Here is a 20,626-nt window from a genome sequence, read left to right as displayed (position 1 = left end):
TCCTGACCGGGATGGTGGGGGCACGTGTCCTGTCCCAGGAGTCCCACCGTGCTGTTCATTTAAGACGGGTGGGGGCGTAAGATGCAGGGTCAAGTCCCAGACAGAGGAACCTAAGTGTTTGAATCGTGGTCGCCTCTCAGTGGAATGGCGATGCTCCCCGTGCCCAAATATCGTCCCTCTCTGGCGTAACATGAATTTTTAGCATGGACTTCCTGACACTGAATTCCAACCAGGGAGGAACTTTCATCCGCTCAGGACGGATCACCTGTGTCCTAGGTGAGCCGTGGGCCCAGGCCTCGTGCAGTTTGCTGCTCCCTGTGACCTAAGGGATGTTCCTAGTTTTCTGCAGGCGGCTGTTTGATCAGATGACTGTCTTGTCATTTTTGGTGGCATATCACCGTCAGATTCTCCATCCCTCATGTACGCAGTTAACTGGGAACGTAGCCAGGCCGCTCCCAGGTGACACCTCTGGAGTCTGGGTAGCTGGCCATGGGGTTGCTGTGCGTCCACCACACAGTGACACTGGCTTTGGCACTGGCACGTGTTTGCACAAACACGACGCCCCAACCCTGACCACGTGCGCACTCTGCCCTCTGAGCTCATGTCTCCGACGAGCGAAGACCAGTGTCATGACGCAGGACGCGGGTGCAAATGCACACGTGCCACCAGAGGGCTCCCAGGTGTTTCACACGCTTCCCGGTCGAGTCCCTGATCAGGCGATCGTGTTTTCATGGGAAGGGGTAGCGGCTCGTGCTGTTAGAGGTTTGTGCTCACGAAGGGCAGGCTAGTGGCAGCAGCAGCAGGAGCGGGAGCTGGCTGCACTGCTGGCGGGGGATCCCATCTGATGGGGTTCCTAGCTGCCCGTTTCGTGGTGTCGTCATGCCTGTGACCCTGGACCCTCACACCTGCACGCACGGCGGTCATGCTGTGTGCTTCCACGTGTTTGGTCGCACCCGTAGGTGGTGCTGCTTCCGTGGAGGCGTGTCATTGGGGGCGCGGGACGGCAGGCCTTTCAGAAGGTGTTTGTGGACAGACTTGAAGTGTGGAGAAATGGGAGGTTTCACCACGGCCCAGAGCCCAGGGTGCCTGGGGGCTGTGCGGACGCCGGATGTGAGGAGGTCAGGAGAGGCGTGGGCTTCGTGAGGGCCTGGGGAGCCAGAGTCACTCCCGCGGGACGTGTCAACGGAGCTGCCCACACCTGGTGGGGCAAGGCTGAGGGTCCACGTGCTGTGTCCCCATCACCTCGCCCTCCACTCACCCCAAACCGTGCTGAAAACCTAGATTTTTCGGTGTTGTGTTACTGTTTGAATATAGAAACCCTGACTTTTTTCTAGAATAGCCACGTGCCTGGGCTCCAAGTGTGGCCTGTGCTCAGTGCTGTGTCAGAGCGATGACCACTGTTTCTTGTCCTCAGGAGAGAGAGAGTCACTGGTATCCAGGGTCTGGTTTGCCTTCATCAATGAAGTGACTACACTTAATAATCAGACGTTGGTTGGTGTTTAGGGACAACTGCGTGGTTAGGAATCGTCTTGTGGGGATCCTTCTCAGTCACCTGTTAGAAATGACTGGAGGTCTAATAAAAACCCCTTGGTCTTGAACGAGGTTTCCACATCTGGAGGGACAGAGTGTTTGGAGGATGGAGTGTGACAAGACAGGGCAGAGCTCAGGCCAAGTGACCGTTCTGCTTGTCTGAGCCGTGGCGGCCCGAGTGGCAGAGGCGGCGGGCGGAGGGTGGGTGGGTGCGGGAGACAGAGGGTCACGTGGAGGGGTCTGGGCTCCATTTTCTGCTGACAAGGCACAGGGAAGGAACATGGGTGAGGCAGAGCCTTGCCTGGGATGAAGTGGGGACGGATGGGACGCGAGAGGCCCGGGGGCCAACAGGGACAGCAGGCAGTATTTGCCTGTGAGGGGTCAGGCCACGTAACATAGTTACTGCACCGGCACGTGGCCTGGAGTAGCACAGGGCCTCTGTCTCAAGTGATGACGGTACCTGGAAGTTTGGGGGGTGGGGGTGCGGCAGGTGGGGGAGGACACCCATCGCAAAAGAAAGGGCAGTTAGGAGCAGATGTTTAAATGCTGCTCGAGGTGGGTCTGGCTGGAGGCGAAAGCCCAGATCGGGGCCCACACTTCCACATAGGACGGCAGCAGCCCCAGCGCCTGCGTCTGGGGGGTGCCAGTGAATGACGCAGAGATACAGCGCTGACGCCAGTGCAGGCATGTGCCAGTCGCTCTTTTCAGTTCTGTCTAAAGGTGGGAAACAGACCCGAGGCATAGGTTGTCCCTGGAGCTGTCCCCCTTGGTCCCCGGGGGGCTCTGCAGCTGGGCCAGCACCTGGCATATACTGCTGGTCCCTGTCGTGCGGGAAGGAGCCCATCTTGAGCTTCGTCATGTGTCACCTGAGGTGGGCTAATTTTTGTTGCCTGGCTTCCGTGTTTTCGGACAGCTACTCACCCAGCCGGGGTCTCTGTCATCCTGGGACTGGTCACACTCTGGTTGGTCTGCAGCTTTCCCGAGATGTGGTGTGAATGCCAGACTTCAACGACGCCAAATTCTGAGCCATGGTTACGTGGCTCAGCATTACTGATTCCCCGCGCGTCAGCGTCGCCGGGAAGGGGCCCATCCCAGCAGCAGTGCTTGGCCACGTCCCGCGGTGTGCGACCAGCCGGACCCTCCTCTGTCGCTCCGGGCACCCCTGCGGTGATGTGGAACTCTACTTTAGAGTCGCATGTTTGACCGATGGCTTTTTCTCAGAACGCAGCTTTAGCCACCTCAGATTTCACTCACAGGGAGGTCAGATGCAAGTTAAGGAGTGGACATGCTCACCAATATTTTAGTGTCTTTTAACGCCTTGTCACTGTGACCTGTTGAAGCTGTTCTCCTTTTGTCAAATTTGTTTCTTTTCAGAACTTGCGTTGTAAACTCCATGTTTCAGCCTGGGATTGCAAATGTTGATGCTGTTTGTGTGCTTGTTAGCTTTCCAGGACAGACAGGCGGGGTCCACACACAGGTGAGCATGAGCCACCTGTCTGCGTAGAGGGTACGCGTGTGTCAGGACTGTGTACCTCCCACCTGGGGGCCTAGAAGGGGTCAAGGTCGAAGCCCGTCTGGGAAGCAGGTTTGAATAAGCCTGGCAGGTAACAAGACTGCGGTTGAAAGAGAACCATTAGGTGCACATACCAGTTGAGTGCTGTGTAACCTTGGCCTCACGAAAGTGTCCATTTGGCTGTTCTTCCCAGAACTGCACCAGGACATGAGTGAGCCCTCGGCCAGGAGAAGGGGAGAGAAGCGGTGACACGTCTCCGTGATGTGTGAGGCTCCTCGCTCGCCGAGGGGGCTCAGCATCCGGGAAGTGGTGACCCGTGCCCCCGCTCCCCAGAGAGGGTACTCCCTGGAGAAATGGACGCCCGGTGCACGGAACACCAAGGCACTAAACGTGCACACTCGGGGCGAGGACAGCTCTGGCCCTGGATGCAAACACGGCACAGGAGACGGGAGGCCTCCTCTCTGGGTGGATGGAGCCGCCCAGGTGGGAGACCTGCTGGGCACAGACCTGGGGGCCTGCCACGGAGCTCAGCACTGCCGGCAGCACCCGCGGGGAATGAGGAAGAAATCGTGAAGCTGACAAGAAAAGAGAGAAAAACAGCTTTTACGTAAAGATTACAGCAGCAGAATGACACTTCACCTCTCAGCAGCAGTAATCGGCATGAAAGGCGATGCGTACAAATAATTTTCAAACAAATATACAAGTAAAATTTCAAATTTACAGATAATTTTGCTTAGAATCTGGCCAGCCAGCCAGCATGAGAGCAGAAGGAAACTCCAAGAGCGAGATTGTCGCAGGTGATGAGTAACGCCCCTGGAGTCATCCTGAGAACCAGGGCTGAACAGGGCTGTGTTAAGGCTGTGGTCTCCGGTTCACGTCCTACCAGGCATCGCTTACCGGTCCTTTTCTGAGGAAGCAGCAGCAGCAGCTCGTGCTTCGTGCTCAGTGCCCCCACGTCTACACCCCTGAGCTGTGGCGGCTACGTCTGTCCCGCGGGATGCATTTTGTCCAGGCGGTGCTGTGGATGTTCTAGTTCTGAAGTATGAGAGGTACTGTGGTTGCCAGGTTCAGGCCAGTGTGGACTCGTACCCATCAGGTCATTTTACCTGACAACATCAGCATTTTGGGTTCATCTGTTCCGTTACTTACCTTTAAATGTAGTAAGGTTCCGGAGACTTAGAAATTTGGACTGAACAAAGATGGACGTTTATGCTTAATTCTTGTTACCTGAATTATGTTGTTGAAATAAACTGGGAGATTTATTTGAAAGTTAGCATTGATAAATGTAATCTTAAGTTTTCTTAAGTACTTTTTAATTCTCTCTATATGTTTGTTATGTGAAAAAGACCATAACTTGGTTCTGTGCTTCGAGCTCCATTATTTTTTTATCCAACCCTGAAGATGTCAGCGTTGCTTGTGCCCGAGTTTACGTCTCTCCCCGTGACGCCTCAGACAAGTGCAGTGAGCAGGAGCCTGTGCCGTTTCTAAGGGCCACGGTGCCCTGCTGGTCACCTCTCCTCAGCCTCGTCATCCGTCGCCTGGCCTGCACCCTCTCCCACGCGAGCTCCGGCTGGGCTGTGGGTATGGGGCGTCTGGGCTGTGACCTGCCAGGGCACCTGTGCACAGAGTAAGTTGATGCCAGCTGCCACGTACAGCCTCACCTTACGTTGCTGTTTCCCTTACCCCAGGGGTGGACCAAGCTTTGCCGCCAGAGCGCCGGGCCCCGGTCACTCCTTCCTCCTCCCGCTACCACCGCCGAAGGTCCTCAGGGTCACGAGATGAGCGCTACCGGTCGGGTAAGGTACCAGAGTGGACGCGAGGTCTCTGACGCCATGGTCTGTGGTATTGAGGTGCTGACGTGGACGAGTGGGCGCGTGTCTGCAGCGGCTGCGTGCGTGTGAGGCGGGACCGCAGCAAGTCCGAATGTGCCGCTCCGTGTGTGACCCACAGACGACAGCGTCCCGTCTCGTCACGTGTTCTCTCTAGTGTTCACGCTGAAATTCTGTAAATAGTTAACTACTTGCACATTTTAAAGATAGTGTTTACTATTTAGAATCTCATAGTAATTTAAAAACTAATTTCTCAGGAGCTGAACTTCGCTCATTCCTTTTAGGTGTCACTGTTCAACAGTTTGGTTGTACTTTTTATGAACTTGGTTGCTTGTATGATTTTTTTTCTTTTTAAATCTCAGTGACTTCTGTTTTCCAAGTACAGTTTAAAGAAAAATTCTTAGAACTGTTTATGTTTTGTTTGTCATCGCCCTTGTGTTTTATGATGCTGTCTTGGTAATTCCGTTTTATTGTAGTCATCACCTGGGCTTGGCTGGCTTGAATTTATTTCACTAATTTAGCATCAGAAAACGTGTACTGTGATTAATACTTTAATTACTTTTTGCGAGATTTTTTTTCAAGATCTAGATAACGATTGTTTTTCCCTGCTTCTCTATACCTCTTAAAAGGATGTCATCGGTAAGTGTTGCTGGGACATGGTTCAGGACACGTGTGGGCTGCTGCTAATGGTTTAAACTGTAACACCTGTATATCGCTTTATGTTTTGCAAACCACTTCCACAGATGTGATGTCATGTCCTTTTCATAACGAAAGGTGAAGTGCTTGCTACCTTTTCGTGTCACAAAAGCAGAGGCCGAGGCTACAGGAAATAAAGTAGCTCAGCCAGCTCACAGCAGGGCTAGATGGGGCCACATCCCTCTGACCTTCCCACTAATGAGGACAGACCCCCTGTCGTGCTCTCTCAGGAGCCATCTGCCGACTCGTTGGCCCCGCTCTCCTTTCTGTGGGGGAGAACGGGAAGATGGAGACTTTACGGCATCCAGTGTCGGTGTCTGCACGAGAGGAGGGTGCACTCAGGAAACTGGGCAAGGCCCAGTGCGGCCTTCCTGCCGGCCCCTGGCTCTCGGCCTTCTCAGGAGCTCGGTGCCTGAGGTGGTGCGTGGGGTGGGGTGAAAGCAGGTGTGTGTTCCCAGCTCTACCTTGTGCCTCAGAGCTACGCCAATGCTCAGCGCGTGTCGAGAGCCTGCCCATCTCACTCAGGCGTCTCAGGGGCCCTTTGGAATCATTGGGACAGCAGGGGCACAGACATCGTGCTGTCAGCGTGCCATGAGCGGCTCCCGCCAGCTCCTCTGTCTTGATAATGCGCTAACACTTGGTATGCGCATGTACACGGAGACACGTAGATTCACGTACAGTAGACACGTGGACTCGTTTACTGTTGTCAGCATCTTCAGTTCTCAAAGAAAGTAGTCAAGTAGTCTTACTTTCATTCTGTGGATGAGAAAATGACAGTTCAGGCAAGAATATGATTGTCGATGGTCTCACAGCGAGTAGCTTGTCAGAGCAGGTGCCAGTCTAGCTTCGTCCGGCCCTGTCATCTGGCTTCTTAGCACGTGGAAGATTAGACCTTGTGTCCGTTTCTAACCTGTAACTGTGTTACCTTTTAGATTGAGATGAAATCAGGCCCCAGCACAGTCGGTTTCCTACACCGTTGGTGTTTCCTCACGTGAGAGGTCGGGGACGATAAAACCTGATGTTTCTATGGCCTTCGATAAGGTGCACGGTGCTTTGCAACTCCTGGTTATTTTAGGGGGTGGGAAGGACAGGTGGTCAGACAGTGAAAGCCTGAGAGAGGTTAATGCAGCCGGGGTGGTGGCCTCAGGTACGTCTCACTCATGTGCATGTCACCTCTGGTCTTTGAAGGTGGAAGAGGTTGTGGGACCAGCGCCCCGCTGTGGGGACACTGAGGAGGAGAACGGAGGGCGGCTTCACACTGCCTGTCCCTTCTGCCCGTCGTCTCCCCTTGCACACACACTGCCGGTTCCCCACTCCCATCAGGGCTCTGCTCAGGTGTGCTGGCTCCTGCGAGGCACTCTCTGACCACCCAGTTCCAATGGAAAGGCTCTGCATCACTTCATACACAGTCCCTACACTTCCCATCCTGGTTCGTTGGTTTCCATTGTACTTCCCACCCCGACACTGTCCATTATCTATCTGTCCATCAGTCATCTCTCTCTCTACCTATGTCAGTAATCTATCCATCTGTCCTCTGCCTGCCTACCTGTATCGGTCACCTAGCCATCTAGTTAGCTGTCTCTTAACCATCTATCTATTTACTTGTCAATCATCCATCTTTCTATCATCTCTCCATTTATTACCTATCAACCATAACCTGCTTACCCATCTACTTTAGGAATGCGAGGTCCACAAAGACAAGGGTCTTTGTTTTGTTTATTCATGCATGCAAACACCTAAAATATTGCTTGGTTAAAAGTTTTGGAAGGATGGACAGACGGAAGATGAGAGCATAGTACAGTTGGGGAAAAGCAAGTAATTTTGTAGGAGGGGTCAGATTTTAAGATCTTCATATACGATGCTCAGAAATTTGGACTTTATCTGAAAGATCCCCATTTGGAGATTTGGGCATGACCGGAGCAGTGTTCGGGTTTGGAGATGATTTTGGTAGGTGGCACTGGGGAGTGGGGATTAGAAAGGGAGGAGTCCCAGATGCCTGAGGCCGTGTGTGTTTAGGGGATGAGCCAGTGCCAGTGAGAGCTGAGATATGATAAGTAACATAGGGCTGTGGGAGAGAGAGAAGCAGGTGGCTCTGAGGTGTCCAGGTGGTGCACCTGCGTAGGTGGTGGTCTCTGGTCTCTGCTTGTAGGTTGGAGCTGGGGGGTTTGCCTCAGCTCTTCACTGTCTATGTAGAGAATCCCTATGGAAATTCATGTAGACATTCCTTGAAGTGTCATGTAAGTTAGTGGTCCTCAAACTTTTTGGCGCCAGGGGCCGGTGCTCCTATGAGAATCTAGTGCCTGATGATCTGAGGTGGAGCTGAGGCGGTGATGCTGGCGCTGGGGAGCGGCTGCAAATACAGATGAGGCTTCTCTTGCTGACCTGCTGTTCACCTCCTGCTGTGTGGCCCAGGTCCTAACAGTCTAGCACCTGTACTGGTCTGTGGCCTGGGGCTTGGGGATCTTGATGTAAGGCACAGGAAATGAATTTCATATACACTTTTATTTTTCAAAAATTTTTACTCCTCTCAGTTCTGAATAATGACTGCTTAATTTGCATGTACAACCAGCCTATCCATTGAGCCTTTCCACACGTTTGTGAAATCTCAGTTGGGGTTCTCATTTTCTATAACCAGTGCCACCCCCACCCCACACACACACGCATGTCACGGCAGCCACCGTACAGGAAAGGAGAAAAGGGCCCGTGGATTGCTGTGAGGGCTCACTCGGTGCTCTGTCCTGTCATCAGTATAATCTAGTCGTAATGATGTCTGTGTTCTTACGTTGTTTTTAAAAACACAATACGAAACCTTAGCTTGTAGTTTGTTACCAGTGTACATGTTTCAGGATTTTCTGGTTTATTTTCTCCCGAGCCAGCTTAGAAGATTTAAGACATTCAAAAGAGTTTTGTGGCCCTCAGGAAATTTTGCTTTCTAAATTTCTTTGACCACTTAATTTTCAGTAGAGTTCCTTTGGTTGCTTCAAGGACCAAAGTTTATCAGCAAGAAGTAATTTTATTATCTTTTAGATGATTGACCTAATTAACAATCTAGTCAACCGTATAGCCTCAAACTTAACCTCTCCTGGCACCATTTTTCCGTTTCGTTCCTGAGCCTGCAGCCTGACGCTGTGATGAACTTCCACAGGGTTCGTGGTGACATTTGCCCCTCTCTTCTATGTACATAACTTCGTCTGGAAACTTTGATTCGGAAAGTGGATGAATCATGAACAGGTGTTTACTGAGCATCTAGAAAATGTCAAGCTCTATATTAGGCACTTTATTACTTTTACTTGATAAAGTCTAAATTAGAGCTTTAGAAACTCTAGCTATTTTTAAATACTCCCTTCCCCTCCCCCAACTGAAAACCCTAGGAAAGAGAACCTAGAGATTTGTGTTGTTTTTCTTTCCAAGCAAGGCTGACTATGACAAAGAATATTAAAACCAAAATGCAGCGCAATATGTTTGTCTTTTTATGAGCTTAGAAACAGTAAAAACGATACGTTACATTGTGTGTGCACGTGGACAAGGCAGCTGCCTCTCAGGTCAGCCGTGCGGACTCCTCCCCCCGCACTCCAGGGAAAATGTCACGGAGCCCTGTCCTCCACCAGGACGGTGAGCTCGAGGCGCCCAGGGGTCCCAGGGGTCTCCCGACCCCAGCAGGGATGTCTGTGAGGTCAGACTGTCTTCAGAATAACACCCACTTGTTACTTGCCCTTTTCGCTCTCATTTTTTCACGAGTGTACAGTCGGTTTTTCCAGAGGCTGCCTGATGAGGGGAGGTTAGGGTTCTGACAGCTAGTGAAACTGTGACTGTGAAGTCCTGTGTTTCAAAACTTTTAAAGTTTACTTTCTAATACAGCAAATATCAAAGTATTACCCCCATAAGCAAACACTTTTAAGGGTTGTCAGCAATTTTTAAGAGCGTAAAGCATTCTTTGAGTCAGAATCAATGTTACGAGACTTGTAAAAATTTGGTTCTTTATTTTATTATTTTTTTTTAATTGAGAGAGAACATGAAATAAAAACTTGTATATCTGAATTCATTCCTGAGGCTGATTTTATGCTGACAAGAGTTTAAAGTCTGTTTCATGACAATGTTTAGCTTCTGGGAACAAAGACTTGTATCCTAGTATTCATTCAACAAATGTGCAAATAATTTTGTATGCTGAGTACTCTGCTGTGCTCTGAAGGCAAGGCAAAAATATAGAAAATATTGTGTTTGCTTCTAAAGAGTTTATTTACCCTATAGCAAGTTCTTCTTTGATGCTAAAGTTTAATTTTCTAGGTTGAGAAGGGTTTTTCCTTCTATTCAACTTGAATTTACTGATTTAAATGTGGTTCTTTATAACCTGTCTTCTCTCTGAACAACTCAATTATTTATTTATTCCAATACAAATCAGAAACTCTTCTTACATTAGAGTAAGAAGAAAGTACAAATCAGACCACATACTCAACTAACGATTCCCCGTGAAAGACAGGCTCTGTTCACGTAGAGCTGCACTGTCCAACACAGCGGCCGAAAGCCACATGGGTCATTTTGTGTTTACATCAATTAAAATTAAAGAAAATTTAAGTTCCTTTTCTTCTGTTTCACTAGCCACATTTTAGGCAAGAGTCTCCTCCACAGGGCACTGCAGATACAGAAGCTACCAGCACAAAGGGACATTCTTCACAGAGCTCTCCAGGGCCAAGGTTGTGCGGGAGTGGGGGCAAAGGTGGGGGACGCGGTGAAGACAGGTCAGTGAGGTCTGTTCGTCCAAAGCTAATGAAAATGAACCCAGTCAGGGTATCTTTGCCTGGTCATTTAAACAGACACCAGCGCAGTCAGATGTGCATTTCAGAGATGTCGGTGTACCAGGAACAGTTAGGGGGCGTGGCTGGGCGGGGTGGGTTCCTGGCTGGAAGCAGGGACCTGTCAGCAGCCTGTATGTTTAAGGTGAAAAAGTGATTAATCAAAATCCGTGCAGTGGACCAAAATGGTACTTGGAAATTGATAGCCTAAAATATTTATATTAGGTAAGCGGAGATCCTGGAAATTGAAGAAATAAGGATTTTACTTAAAAAGTTAGAAAAGGAATATTGATAAGTCCACAGAAAGGAGAAATGAGAAGATAATAAAGTCGAAATGGAATAGAGGATGAATACTGGTTTCCATGCCAGCGTGTCGTGGAAGCATGAAAGTCCTCACCACCAGAGAAAACCTGACGAATGGAAAATCAGCAACCCGTCTTCGATCCATCAGACCTGAGGTCGGTGGGCAAAGCGCTGCCCCACAGTTGGGGACGGATGATGTGAGCAGAGAGATGGGGCTCCGAGACAGAACTTGAGGAGATGCTGGCAATCGGGCAGTAACCAGGATGAAGGGTGGTGTAAGTTATGCTTGTTTATATTTTTAAAAAAAATTATATCTTGTGGCAGGAAAAACCCTTTCTCTTTCACTTTTACTAAACAACTGAAGAAAATTTTCAAGTCTATATAAAGTTGCCCATAAGGTGGAAAGTGAACATGTTCAATCTCCATTTATATTTTAGTGCATTTTTGACAGCTGTCACATTTTTATTAAAAGTAAGAAATTGCAGATAGCATTAAAGAGTGTTTTATCAAATGCCAAAAGGATTTTAAAAATGTGGAGCTCCTCGGTGGACCGAAGGTGAATAGATACTCACATCTGCATAAAGAATACTTGGAGATTAAGCAACATGCTCTAAATAACGTAGATCAAAGAAAAAGTCATAGAGGAAATTTGAAAGTATCTTGAACTAAAAAAATAAAAATACAAGTGATCAAAATTTGTGAGATGCTGCACAAGCATTGCTTAGAGGCAAAAGTTATAGCACCGAATGCATATATTAGAAAAGAAGAAAGGTCTAAAGTCAGTAATCTAAGCTTCAGTCTAAGGAAACTAGGAAAAGCAAAATAAATCCAAAGAAGAGAATAAATAATAAAAGTTGGAAGAAAACTAATGAAATTGAAAACATCAGAAATCAATAAAGAAAATCAAAGAAGCCAAAAAGCTGTTTCTTTGAAAAGATCTGTCTACGGCTATGCCACCCTCAACAAGCCCGATCCCGTCTGATCTCGGAAGCTAAGCAGGGTCAGGCCTGGTTAGTACTTGGATGGGAGACCACCTAGGAAGACCAGGTGCTGTAGGCGTAAAAAATAAAAATAAGGGATTCTAAACTGACAAGGTCCTTGCAATCTGTGAGGTCAACCAAGGGTTGCCTCGCCTAAAAAAAAAAAAAAAAAAATCAGTATAGTTGCTAAACTTCCAACTAGATTAACTAAGAAAAAAAATCAAAAAGAAAGTGGAGATAATTTATGGCAGAGCAGAGCCTGCCACAGTAGACATTCGGTACACATTCATTTGGTGGGTGAACAGTGAGTGATGATGTGAAATGACCTAGGGCCGAGTGGCTGCCCTTTGGGATTCGCCTTCCAGATGCAGACGGGAGGCTGCGGGTGGCCCGGCACATGCCCAGGGCCGTCGCCTGGCCGTCTTCCTGTGTACCAGGCGCCGTGGAGGTCCTCCCCACGCGCCTTGGCGTGGGACTCCCGAAAGCCATGGACTACTGGAATGATGTGTCAGAACAGCTGGAAAACCTGGGCAAGAATGAGCCACCGAGCAAGGAGCCCCCACGTCCGAGTATGAACTCCACCCAGGTTCCTGGCAGACCCTGCACTGCGCGCGTGCGCCTGCGGGGGCCCAGCACAGACAGCGGCTGCGAAGGCAGGTCCTGGGACAGCTGCGTTAGGTAACAGTGCTGTAACTTCCGTTTCCGGAATTTGAGAATTTACGTGACTTAAGAGAATAACGCCTCTTAGGAAACGCATTGGAATAGTTAGGTATAGAGGAGCATGGTGTCTGCTATTTATTTTCTGATGGTGAGCTAAAAGAAAAAGCAGTGGGGCGAATGTGAACAATCATGAATGTGGGTAAAAGTTTATGGGAATTCTCTGTACTTTTCTTGCACATTTTCTGTAATTTGAAATTATATACAAAAGTTTGGAAGTGGGACATATGAAATGGAGCGAGCGTGTTTGAGGTACGGAGAATTAAGTACTCTCCCAGCTCCCGGTGAGCTCCTCGGCTTCGGGCCGTGAACGAGTCCTTCACTCGGCGGCTTTGCATCGGAGTTTAAAACAGAGTCCAGGGCTCAGTCTCTGCCGCAGCGGCGCTTGGGGTCGGAGCGGTGCACGGCTGTGCGCTCTGAGACAGGCAGGCGGCAGGCCCGCTCAGCACTCTGGGCCTCGCGGGCTGTCACCACGACTCGGCTCCGCCGTCAGCGCCCAGCAGCCTCCGTCTGCACGTGCGGCTGGGTCCCAGTGAAGCAGCTTTCACTCAGGGACGTGGGCGGCATGTGACCGGCCCCCTGCGACGTGCCGGCCGGGTGGGGCTGTCATGGGATGGCAGTTGGGCAGCGCGGCTCGGGGTGGAGAGTCTTGGCCTGGGGACACCAGGCCTGAGCTGGAAGCTTGGCCATGCCCTTGGCAGACCGGCGACCGGGGAGGGCGTGCTATCTGTGCATCGTTGCCTGTGAGGCCAGAACCCCGCGCCGCCCCAGGACCGAGTGGGCTGTAAGCGTGCCCGCGCCTTCCCCGGCTTCCTGGCACCCACTCTCGGTCTCTCGCAGGCCTCACGGCAGCCAGATAGCCCCACCCAGTGGAAGCAGCTCATGCTGTCCCTGTAGGGCCCCTGGTGCCTGGCGAGAATGCGACGTGTAGGCCCTGTCCTGTCCTGTCCTGCATGCCCGGCCCCGGGCCCCGTTTGCGCTGCCAGCTCCTCTGCTCCTGCACTTTGGGGCCTCGAGCCAGTCGCCCTCTCCCTGGACACCCCATGTTGACTGTGTGCTCACTCCCCCTTATTGTTTCGACTTCTCGAGGAGAGCACAGCCTTTGTCTTGGGGCGAAGTTGTTGCTCCATCAGCCTGTGTCCCCATGTCCATTCTTTCTTGTCTCTCGACCGTGGTCTGTCTCTACCCGATGGAGCGTGAGCTGCTCACATCCCAGCACCTGTCCGGGGATGTGGCCTCATATCAGGCAGCGAGTAGCAGTTGTGGGGTCAGGGTGACAGCTTAGTAGTCCCCAGACACCCACAGTGACTAGCCGGGACTGAGTGAGCGGTAAGTGTCAGCTGAAGCCGTGCAGACGACCTGTACGGTGACCATACCTCCCTCAGCACCAGAAGGAGTTCTGAGACTTGTGGGTGTGACTGAAGAAGTACCTAAAGGTCAAGGCCCACCCACCCTAAGAAAAGGCACGTCACAGAGCCGTGTGCAGCCAGGAAGTGCTGTTCATGCAGAGTCGAGGGTCGTGAAGCGAGTGACGGTCTGCGAGGGAACTTGCATGTCCTCTGCCCGGGCTCCCAGCCAGCGGGTTCACGCTTTCCCTTCCTTCCCCAGCCGTGCACTGTGACAGTCCCTGCCGGAGGATGAACTCGTCCACAGGCCCGGAGCGAGCAGGGACCAGCATGTGGCCTTCGGGACGTCCCCGAACAATGGGGTCATTGAGCTCTCTTTCTGTTTAGACGTCCACACAGAAGCTGTTCAGGCGGCGCTTGCGAAACACAAAGAAAGGAAGATGGCAGTGCCTATGCCCTCCAAGCGCAGGTCCCTGGTCGTGCAGACCTCGATGGACGCCTACACGCCTCCAGGTGAGCAGCAGCCCTCCGTCCGCTCCGCAGCGCAGGCAGCGCGCCTCAGAGCCGATCGCGCCGGCCCGGCCGCTGCCGCCTTTTAGCTGTAAAACAGCGGTGCTCTGATTCCAGTTTTGTGACCGCGGGATCCAGAAACGGCATGTGCGCCCTGACTCAACGCGGAGGGAGGTGACCCATCGTCACGTCTGTGTAAAAGTGCGAACCTTCAAGCCTCAGAGCTACAGTACACTGAAAGTCTCATAAAATTATATTCATGTAGCTTGATTCGGTCTGCTAGCATTTCTCGAGGACTTTTGTGTCTGTCAGGAGGGGTGGTGTGTCTGTCAGGAGGGCTGGTGGTCTGCAGTTTTGCTGTGGAAAGCTGGGATGGGGAGTGGAACACGGACAGTCGAGGGTCTGAGGGCGCATTCGGGGTGAGGCATGCGTATGTGGCTGTGTGCATTTCTCAAAAGTCTTAAGACTGAGAACTTAAATAGAAATTTTCCCAAGGAAGGCATACATGTGGCCATGATCTCATGAAAAGATGCTCATGTCACTGTTCTTTAGGGAAATGCAAATAAAAGCCATAATGAGATTTGACCTAACCCCTTAGGATGCCCACTATCAAAAAGCCAAAACTTACAAGTGCCAGCGAGAACGTGGAGAAAAGGGAACCCTCGTGTGCTATTTGTGGGGACGTAAAGTGGTGCCGCCTTCTATGAGAAACAGTGTGGAGGTTCCTCAGAAAATTAAAAATAGACTTACTGTATGACCCAGCAACCCCACATCTAAATATATACTCAGAAGAATTGAAAACAGGATCTCCAGTATTTGTACACTGATGTTGATGATGGCCAAAACATGGAAGCAACCCAAGTGTCCAGCAGATGAATGGATAAGCACAATGTGGTGTGTACATGCCATCAAATGTTATTCAGCCTTAGGAAGGACATTCTGGCACAGGCTGCACGCGAACGAACACTGAGGACATTATGCTCAGAGAAATCATCAGTAGTCACAAAAAGATAATACTATACGACTACACTTCCGTGAGATACTTAGAATAGTAAAAATCATACAGAGAGTAGAGTGGTGGGTGCCAGGTGTTGGGGAGGGGTAATGGGGAGTTGTTATTCAATGGGCGTAGAGTTCAGATTTGCAGAATGAAATCAGCTATGGGACGGTGGTGGTGATGGCCGTGCAATGTTATGAAAGTGTTTATACCACGGAACTGCACGTGAGCGTGGTTATGATGGTAAATTTATGTTGCGTGTATTTTACCACAACAAAAAAGTTGAAAAAAGGCTTAGGTTTGAATACAAAAAATTGGGTACATTTCATTTTTATGCGAATTATAATTCTAAGTTATTTTAAAATGCAAGGCAGGGGGAGAGAATTTGTCAAGTTGTTAATATTGTTGCTTTTCTAACAAATTTCTAAAACGAAACTTTAAAAAGTTTCCAGACAGCATAGGTCATGTCACAATAACAAAATATCTATGTAAACATCCTGTATAAATACTGTTGTGTTAAAGTCCTGCATCTCGATTTAAGACAGACTTTCATTTCCCGTTCTCATTAAACATTCTAGAGGAACTGACACCGTTTTTCCCTCTTGGCTCATGTAACTCACGTAGAGGTAGGATCCTGAATGTCATGATCAAATTGAAGTTTAACAAGTCCATCAGTGATTTCCTTTCGGAAACCTTGCTGCTAAGAGAAAAGTTGTTAAATGAAAAGTATTTTCGTTAACGTAAATGAAAAAAGTGATGTTTAATCTCAATCCGAGATACATGATTTTCACAGAAAAATATTGAAAACATTTTTATAGGAATCGAATGTAATAGCGAATACATTTAGGTGGTCCGCAAAGTGTGCCGTGACAGTCATTGTCCTAGGCAAAGGCGGAGGCTGTGGCGCGAGCGGCTGGTCAGAGTAGGGGGCGGGGCTCCTGCGGCGGCGCGCCCCCTTCCCCCGGTTCACCGTTTGGGGAGGCACGTGGTTGTCTTGCACTCAGATTGAGCATGGAAGTCAGTCTCAGCTCAGAGAACCAGCTCAGGACTAAACGAGGGCCACAGACACTGTCCCTTTGAAACACGTGCCAGGTCAGTATCTTGAGCACATGCTGCCCTCGACCGCCACGCCAGGCACGTGTGCGAGAGAACACGTGTGGTTTCCTCCCAAAATGCTGAGTGCAGAAGGGTTGTGAGCATGCGGTTGCCCGAGACGGTAATGGCAGAAACCTTTCCTAGCGCGATTCACTTGAGGTGTTTTAGGTGGGACATTTCTCGACTGAAATGAACAACTCTGACGCCCGTGAGCTCCAGGGCTGGGAGCGGGGTGGCGGGGCGCACCCGCCAGCTCCACTGCCGCCCCTCTCCCGTCCCCTCTCCCGTGTTGCGCAGATACCTCCTCCGGCTCGGACGACGAGGGCTCAGTGCAGGGTGACTCCCAGGGGACGCCCACCTCCAGCCAGGGCAGCATCAACATGGAACACTGGATCAGCCAGGCTATCCACGGCTCCACGACCTCCACCACCTCGTCCTCGTCCACCCAGAGTGGAGGCAGCGGCGCCGCCCACCGGCTGGCTGATGTCATGGCCCAGACACACATAGGTGAGTGAGCGCCCGTCTCCGCGCACTCCGTGCCCGGAGCCCGCCCACCGTCAGGGTCCCCGGCTTCCCCACCGTCCCAGACCCTGCACCAGTGTCTGCTGGAGAAGGGGCACGCCTGGCTCAGCAGAGGGCCGGAGCCGCACCTGTGTCGCCGTTGCTTCTGGTTGACGTTGAAATGCGCTCCAGACAGGGCTGTCAGGCAAGCGTGTGCGGACTCCAGCACGTGAAGGGGCCGGGGCTGTGACCGCTGCTGCCTCCGCCCCAGGGCGGACATCCTGGGTGCTGCCCCTCGGTTTGCGTGTGGATTCTGCAGGGCGTGGGATCCTCTGTCCTGGGAAAGCACAGAGTCAAGAGGCATTGCCCAAAACGTCTGGAAATGGGGGCAGAAGGAGGTTAAGAATCCCAGGAGGAGGAGTGACCCAGTGGGCAGTGCGGCTGGGTCACAGGGGTGCACACTCTTTACCCCCACTCGTGTGTGGCACGCACTTTGCCACGGAAATGAGTCCTCGTCTGGTGCGGAAGGGGCGCACGTGAGCCCCAGGTCTGTTGAGACCATTTGCACGGGATCAGGATGTTCAGCATTTTGGTGGAACCAGGACGGAGACCCGGTGCGTGCGGGCGGCGGTCAGCAGAGGAGGTCTGCTCTGGGTTCTCACAGGAATGGCTGCTGTGAGAAGCCACCTCTTTTTGGTTTAATTTTCTCATGGAAAAAGAATAATTCTTACCTTTGTCCCTCAGAACAGTTGTGAATAAAAAAGAATTTAGGAAAGTCTCTCCAAAATTTTAAAAGTAACACTTAAATGCAAAATGGTGCCGTTAACTTTCAGTGTGTTCAGAAGCTCGCACGCCGGTTAGTGTGCGCCCAGGGCCTCTGTTTGAAGTCATGGTGAGTTAAAAAACAAATGGAAATGTGTAGCCACTCGTATTTTTAGATGATAGAGTTTCCTCCTCCATGGTTTGGAAGCGAAGAGAGCAGCTGAGGTCCTGCAGCTGCTTCGCCTGGCGCCTGCATGAGGGTTCGGCCTGGGGCCCCCTCACCGCTGCCACTGACGCCCGCCCTGGAAGCGTGTGGTTCTCCTCCTGGCCGTGTCAGAATCTTACAGGAGAAACACACAGTTCTGAACAAATGAGTCACTGCACTCGGCTCTCCCTTGGCGAGTTTGCACGGGGAACTCAGTTTGCCCGTACTCTGAAGGGATGCACAGGTCTCAGCGTAACCTAAATATAGCTTTACAGTGGGTGGCATTTCAGTAATTTCTATTTTGGCACAAAGATAAGTTCCTAGAATATCTGGGAATTTTCCGTCAATTTGAAAAAAATGTAAAGCTATGGCAAAATAATAAAACGAGAAAATGAAAATGAAAATCCTTTATTCCTGTGGCACAGCAAAAGAATTATGAAGTCAGAGAATTGGCAGCCTTTGACCTTTTGTTGAGACCAGTGAGAACCAACAAATAAAAAAATGTGTGTGTGTGTTGACGTAGGAATTTAGGGTGAAATAAGCCATGACCCTGTGCTTCTAACCCCGTGGGGAGGTTTCGGGTGACATCTAGACACTTCTTTGCCCCCCAGGGGAAGAAAGCAGAAGCTTAAAAGACCACAGAAGGTGGAAGTGGCTGTCGCAACGTGGGATGTTCCTCCTCTCTGTGGTTGGTGGAGGGAAACCCAAGTCCTCGTGGGTTCTCGTCCAGAAGCTCAGGTGTCCCCGGGTCAGGCAGCTTTGGCATGCGGTGCTCAGTCCCCCCCTGCGGCTCTGCTTGCTGCTGCGTCTCGTGGGGTATGATGTTGCTTTCACACTTAAGACGCTGACAGGCCACCAAGATATCCCATCCTGAGATACCGAGGACTGACCACTGCCCACTTGGATGCAGGAAAACGAGACCTGCCCTGACAATGGCCCCTGTACCTCAGGTGCAGAGATGCCCTCGCTTCACAGTGAGAACCAGAATGTCTGGGTCGTTCTCAGGAAGTGCTCAGTCAGAACCTCTGTGCACATGACATTCTAAGGCAACTGGAAAAGAGAAGATCGATGCCTCCAGAACACTTCGCCCACCTCCACAGGGCAGGGGCACGACTTAGAGCACCCAGAACTAGCAGAATGCTTTAAACTTCAAGAGGCTTGTCTGTAAGGTATTCTAGAAATTAGCTCTCTACATGGAAGTGGGGAAATTGAGAAACTCAGTAATTTCTGGACTAAGAAAGAACAGCAGAATAGATAACACGGTTGTGCATTCAGAGTCGGATATCGTGTATTCAGGAAACCGAAGAGTCTTCTACAAGAGCTGTTTGTTCTTTTGTAGCTACAGGTCTATCAGCCAGGTCTCTGTCTCCCTTTGTTGATTGGCACATCTGGGACACCGTCACGTGTGGGTTCCATACACATGTGTTGGGGACACGTTATCATTGACCGGATGCTCACGGCAGCCGTAGCTGTGTCCGGCACCTTTCGGCGCTCATGACTGAGTGCCGGATTCTGCGTGCTGTCTGCCTCGCAAGCACACCGCTCAGATCCCGTGCATCGGTCCTGGCGAGAGGCGAGGTGTCTGAGGTGCCCACTCACGTCTCATGGGCTGGTTGCATTAGCCCTCAGGGTTGGGTCGGCTTCACTGGGGAACACACACTGAGGGCTTCGTTGGCCACTGCCAGATAAATCACGCTGATATACTCATGGACAGTCACCCAAGGTCTCAGAGTTCCTTTACGGTCTGTTAATACTTCTCAAACATTTACAGTCTTAAAATGCCAAGCGTGTGTCGGGGACAGCGTGATGGCTTGGGGCTGGCGTCACTCTGCCCCCCCACCACCCCGCCCTTCTACGGAGAGCCTGCAGCCAGGGCCTCCCCATGGGCAGCAGGCTCGGGGAGCTCTCCCCACAAAGGCCAGAGGACCGGGCTTGGGGGCACTGATTGCTGCTCCCCGCCCTGTCCTGGCACTTTCTCCCACGCTCCCCGTTTCCAAGGCTGCCCACTGCTCCCTAAACCGCCGGCTGATCTCCCACCTTGAGGTCCTTCACCAGTCTGCTGTCCCAGGTGCCTCCGGGAGTGGCCACTAGCCCACCCTGCATCCTGAGGGCGCTTGTCTAAGAGGCCCACAGTCGGGAGCAGGAGCAGGGCCTCGGCGTCCTCAGCGCTCACCCCCATGTCCTGTCACGGCCACATCCTGGGCATCCAGCCATTCACGTCCTGCGAGCCCTCTCCCTGTCTGTCTCTGCTCTAGGTCCAGGCCCCTCCCCACCCCGACCCTGTCCCTCCATTCACGCTGCCCTGCGCCGTCGTCACCCCGTTGGTGCCGTCAGAGCAGGCTGATCCTGTCTCTTTTCCCCTACAGTGCTTCGGGTGTTCACCTCTCAAATCCAATTTTGTGTATTTGGACTTTATGCTTAGAATCAGAGTGATGATTTGGGGATGCACAGACACCCCCGCCCCTCGTCTGCTGTGCTCCCGTTTTGTAGGGATGCTCCCAGCCTGCTCCCTCCCTCCATGCGTGTGACAGGACGCCCCCGGTTACTTCCGCTTTTTCCAAGTTTAAATGCACGTGCCTCAGAACGTAGTGCGGGCCGCTGACACCTCGTGCAGAGGAGTCTCACAGATTCTTTTTTGGAGCTCCTGAAGGGACAGGGTCTCCACCCAGGGACAGACGACTGGGCCTCATGCAGGACGGCGGCGATGAAGTCCCTGTGGATGTCAGGTGGGGAGTCACGTAGCTCCCTCGGCCGCAGTGGGCAGTGAGGCGCAGAGTGGGCAGGACGCCCACCTGCTGGGCGGCATGCCACCGTCTCGCTCCTGCAGCACCGATGTCCCCTGCTTGTGACGC

General features: G+C 51.4%; 1 protein-coding gene and 1 pseudogene across 9 annotated transcripts in view; both read left to right on the top strand.

The window, feature by feature from the left end:
- DIP2C (disco interacting protein 2 homolog C) overlaps positions 1 to 20,626 on the top strand; it is a 204,834-nt gene that overhangs the window by 124,740 nt on the left and 59,468 nt on the right. For 4 of the 9 annotated variants that reach the window (XR_003048439.1, XM_025051681.1, XM_025051685.1 and 1 more), the window contains 3 exons: positions 4,732 to 4,839; positions 14,092 to 14,217; positions 16,604 to 16,813. Coding sequence is in view for 8 of the 9 variants with exons in the window: in XM_025051681.1 (XP_024907449.1) it covers positions 4,732 to 4,839; positions 14,092 to 14,217; positions 16,604 to 16,813 (444 nt within the window). In the remaining variant the exon portion in view is untranslated. The remainder of the gene's footprint in view (positions 1 to 4,731; positions 4,840 to 14,091; positions 14,218 to 16,603; positions 16,814 to 20,626) is intronic. The other 5 variants (XM_025051686.1, XM_025051683.1, XM_025051688.1 and 2 more) reach the window with 2 other exon arrangements.
- On the top strand, positions 11,602 to 11,720 carry LOC112485447 (annotated as a pseudogene).

This window comes from Pteropus alecto, unplaced genomic scaffold (genome assembly GCF_000325575.1).
Source record: "Pteropus alecto unplaced genomic scaffold, ASM32557v1 scaffold108, whole genome shotgun sequence".
NCBI lineage: Eukaryota > Metazoa > Chordata > Mammalia > Chiroptera > Pteropodidae > Pteropus > Pteropus alecto.
This window is presented reverse-complemented; position numbering and strand designations above follow the sequence as displayed.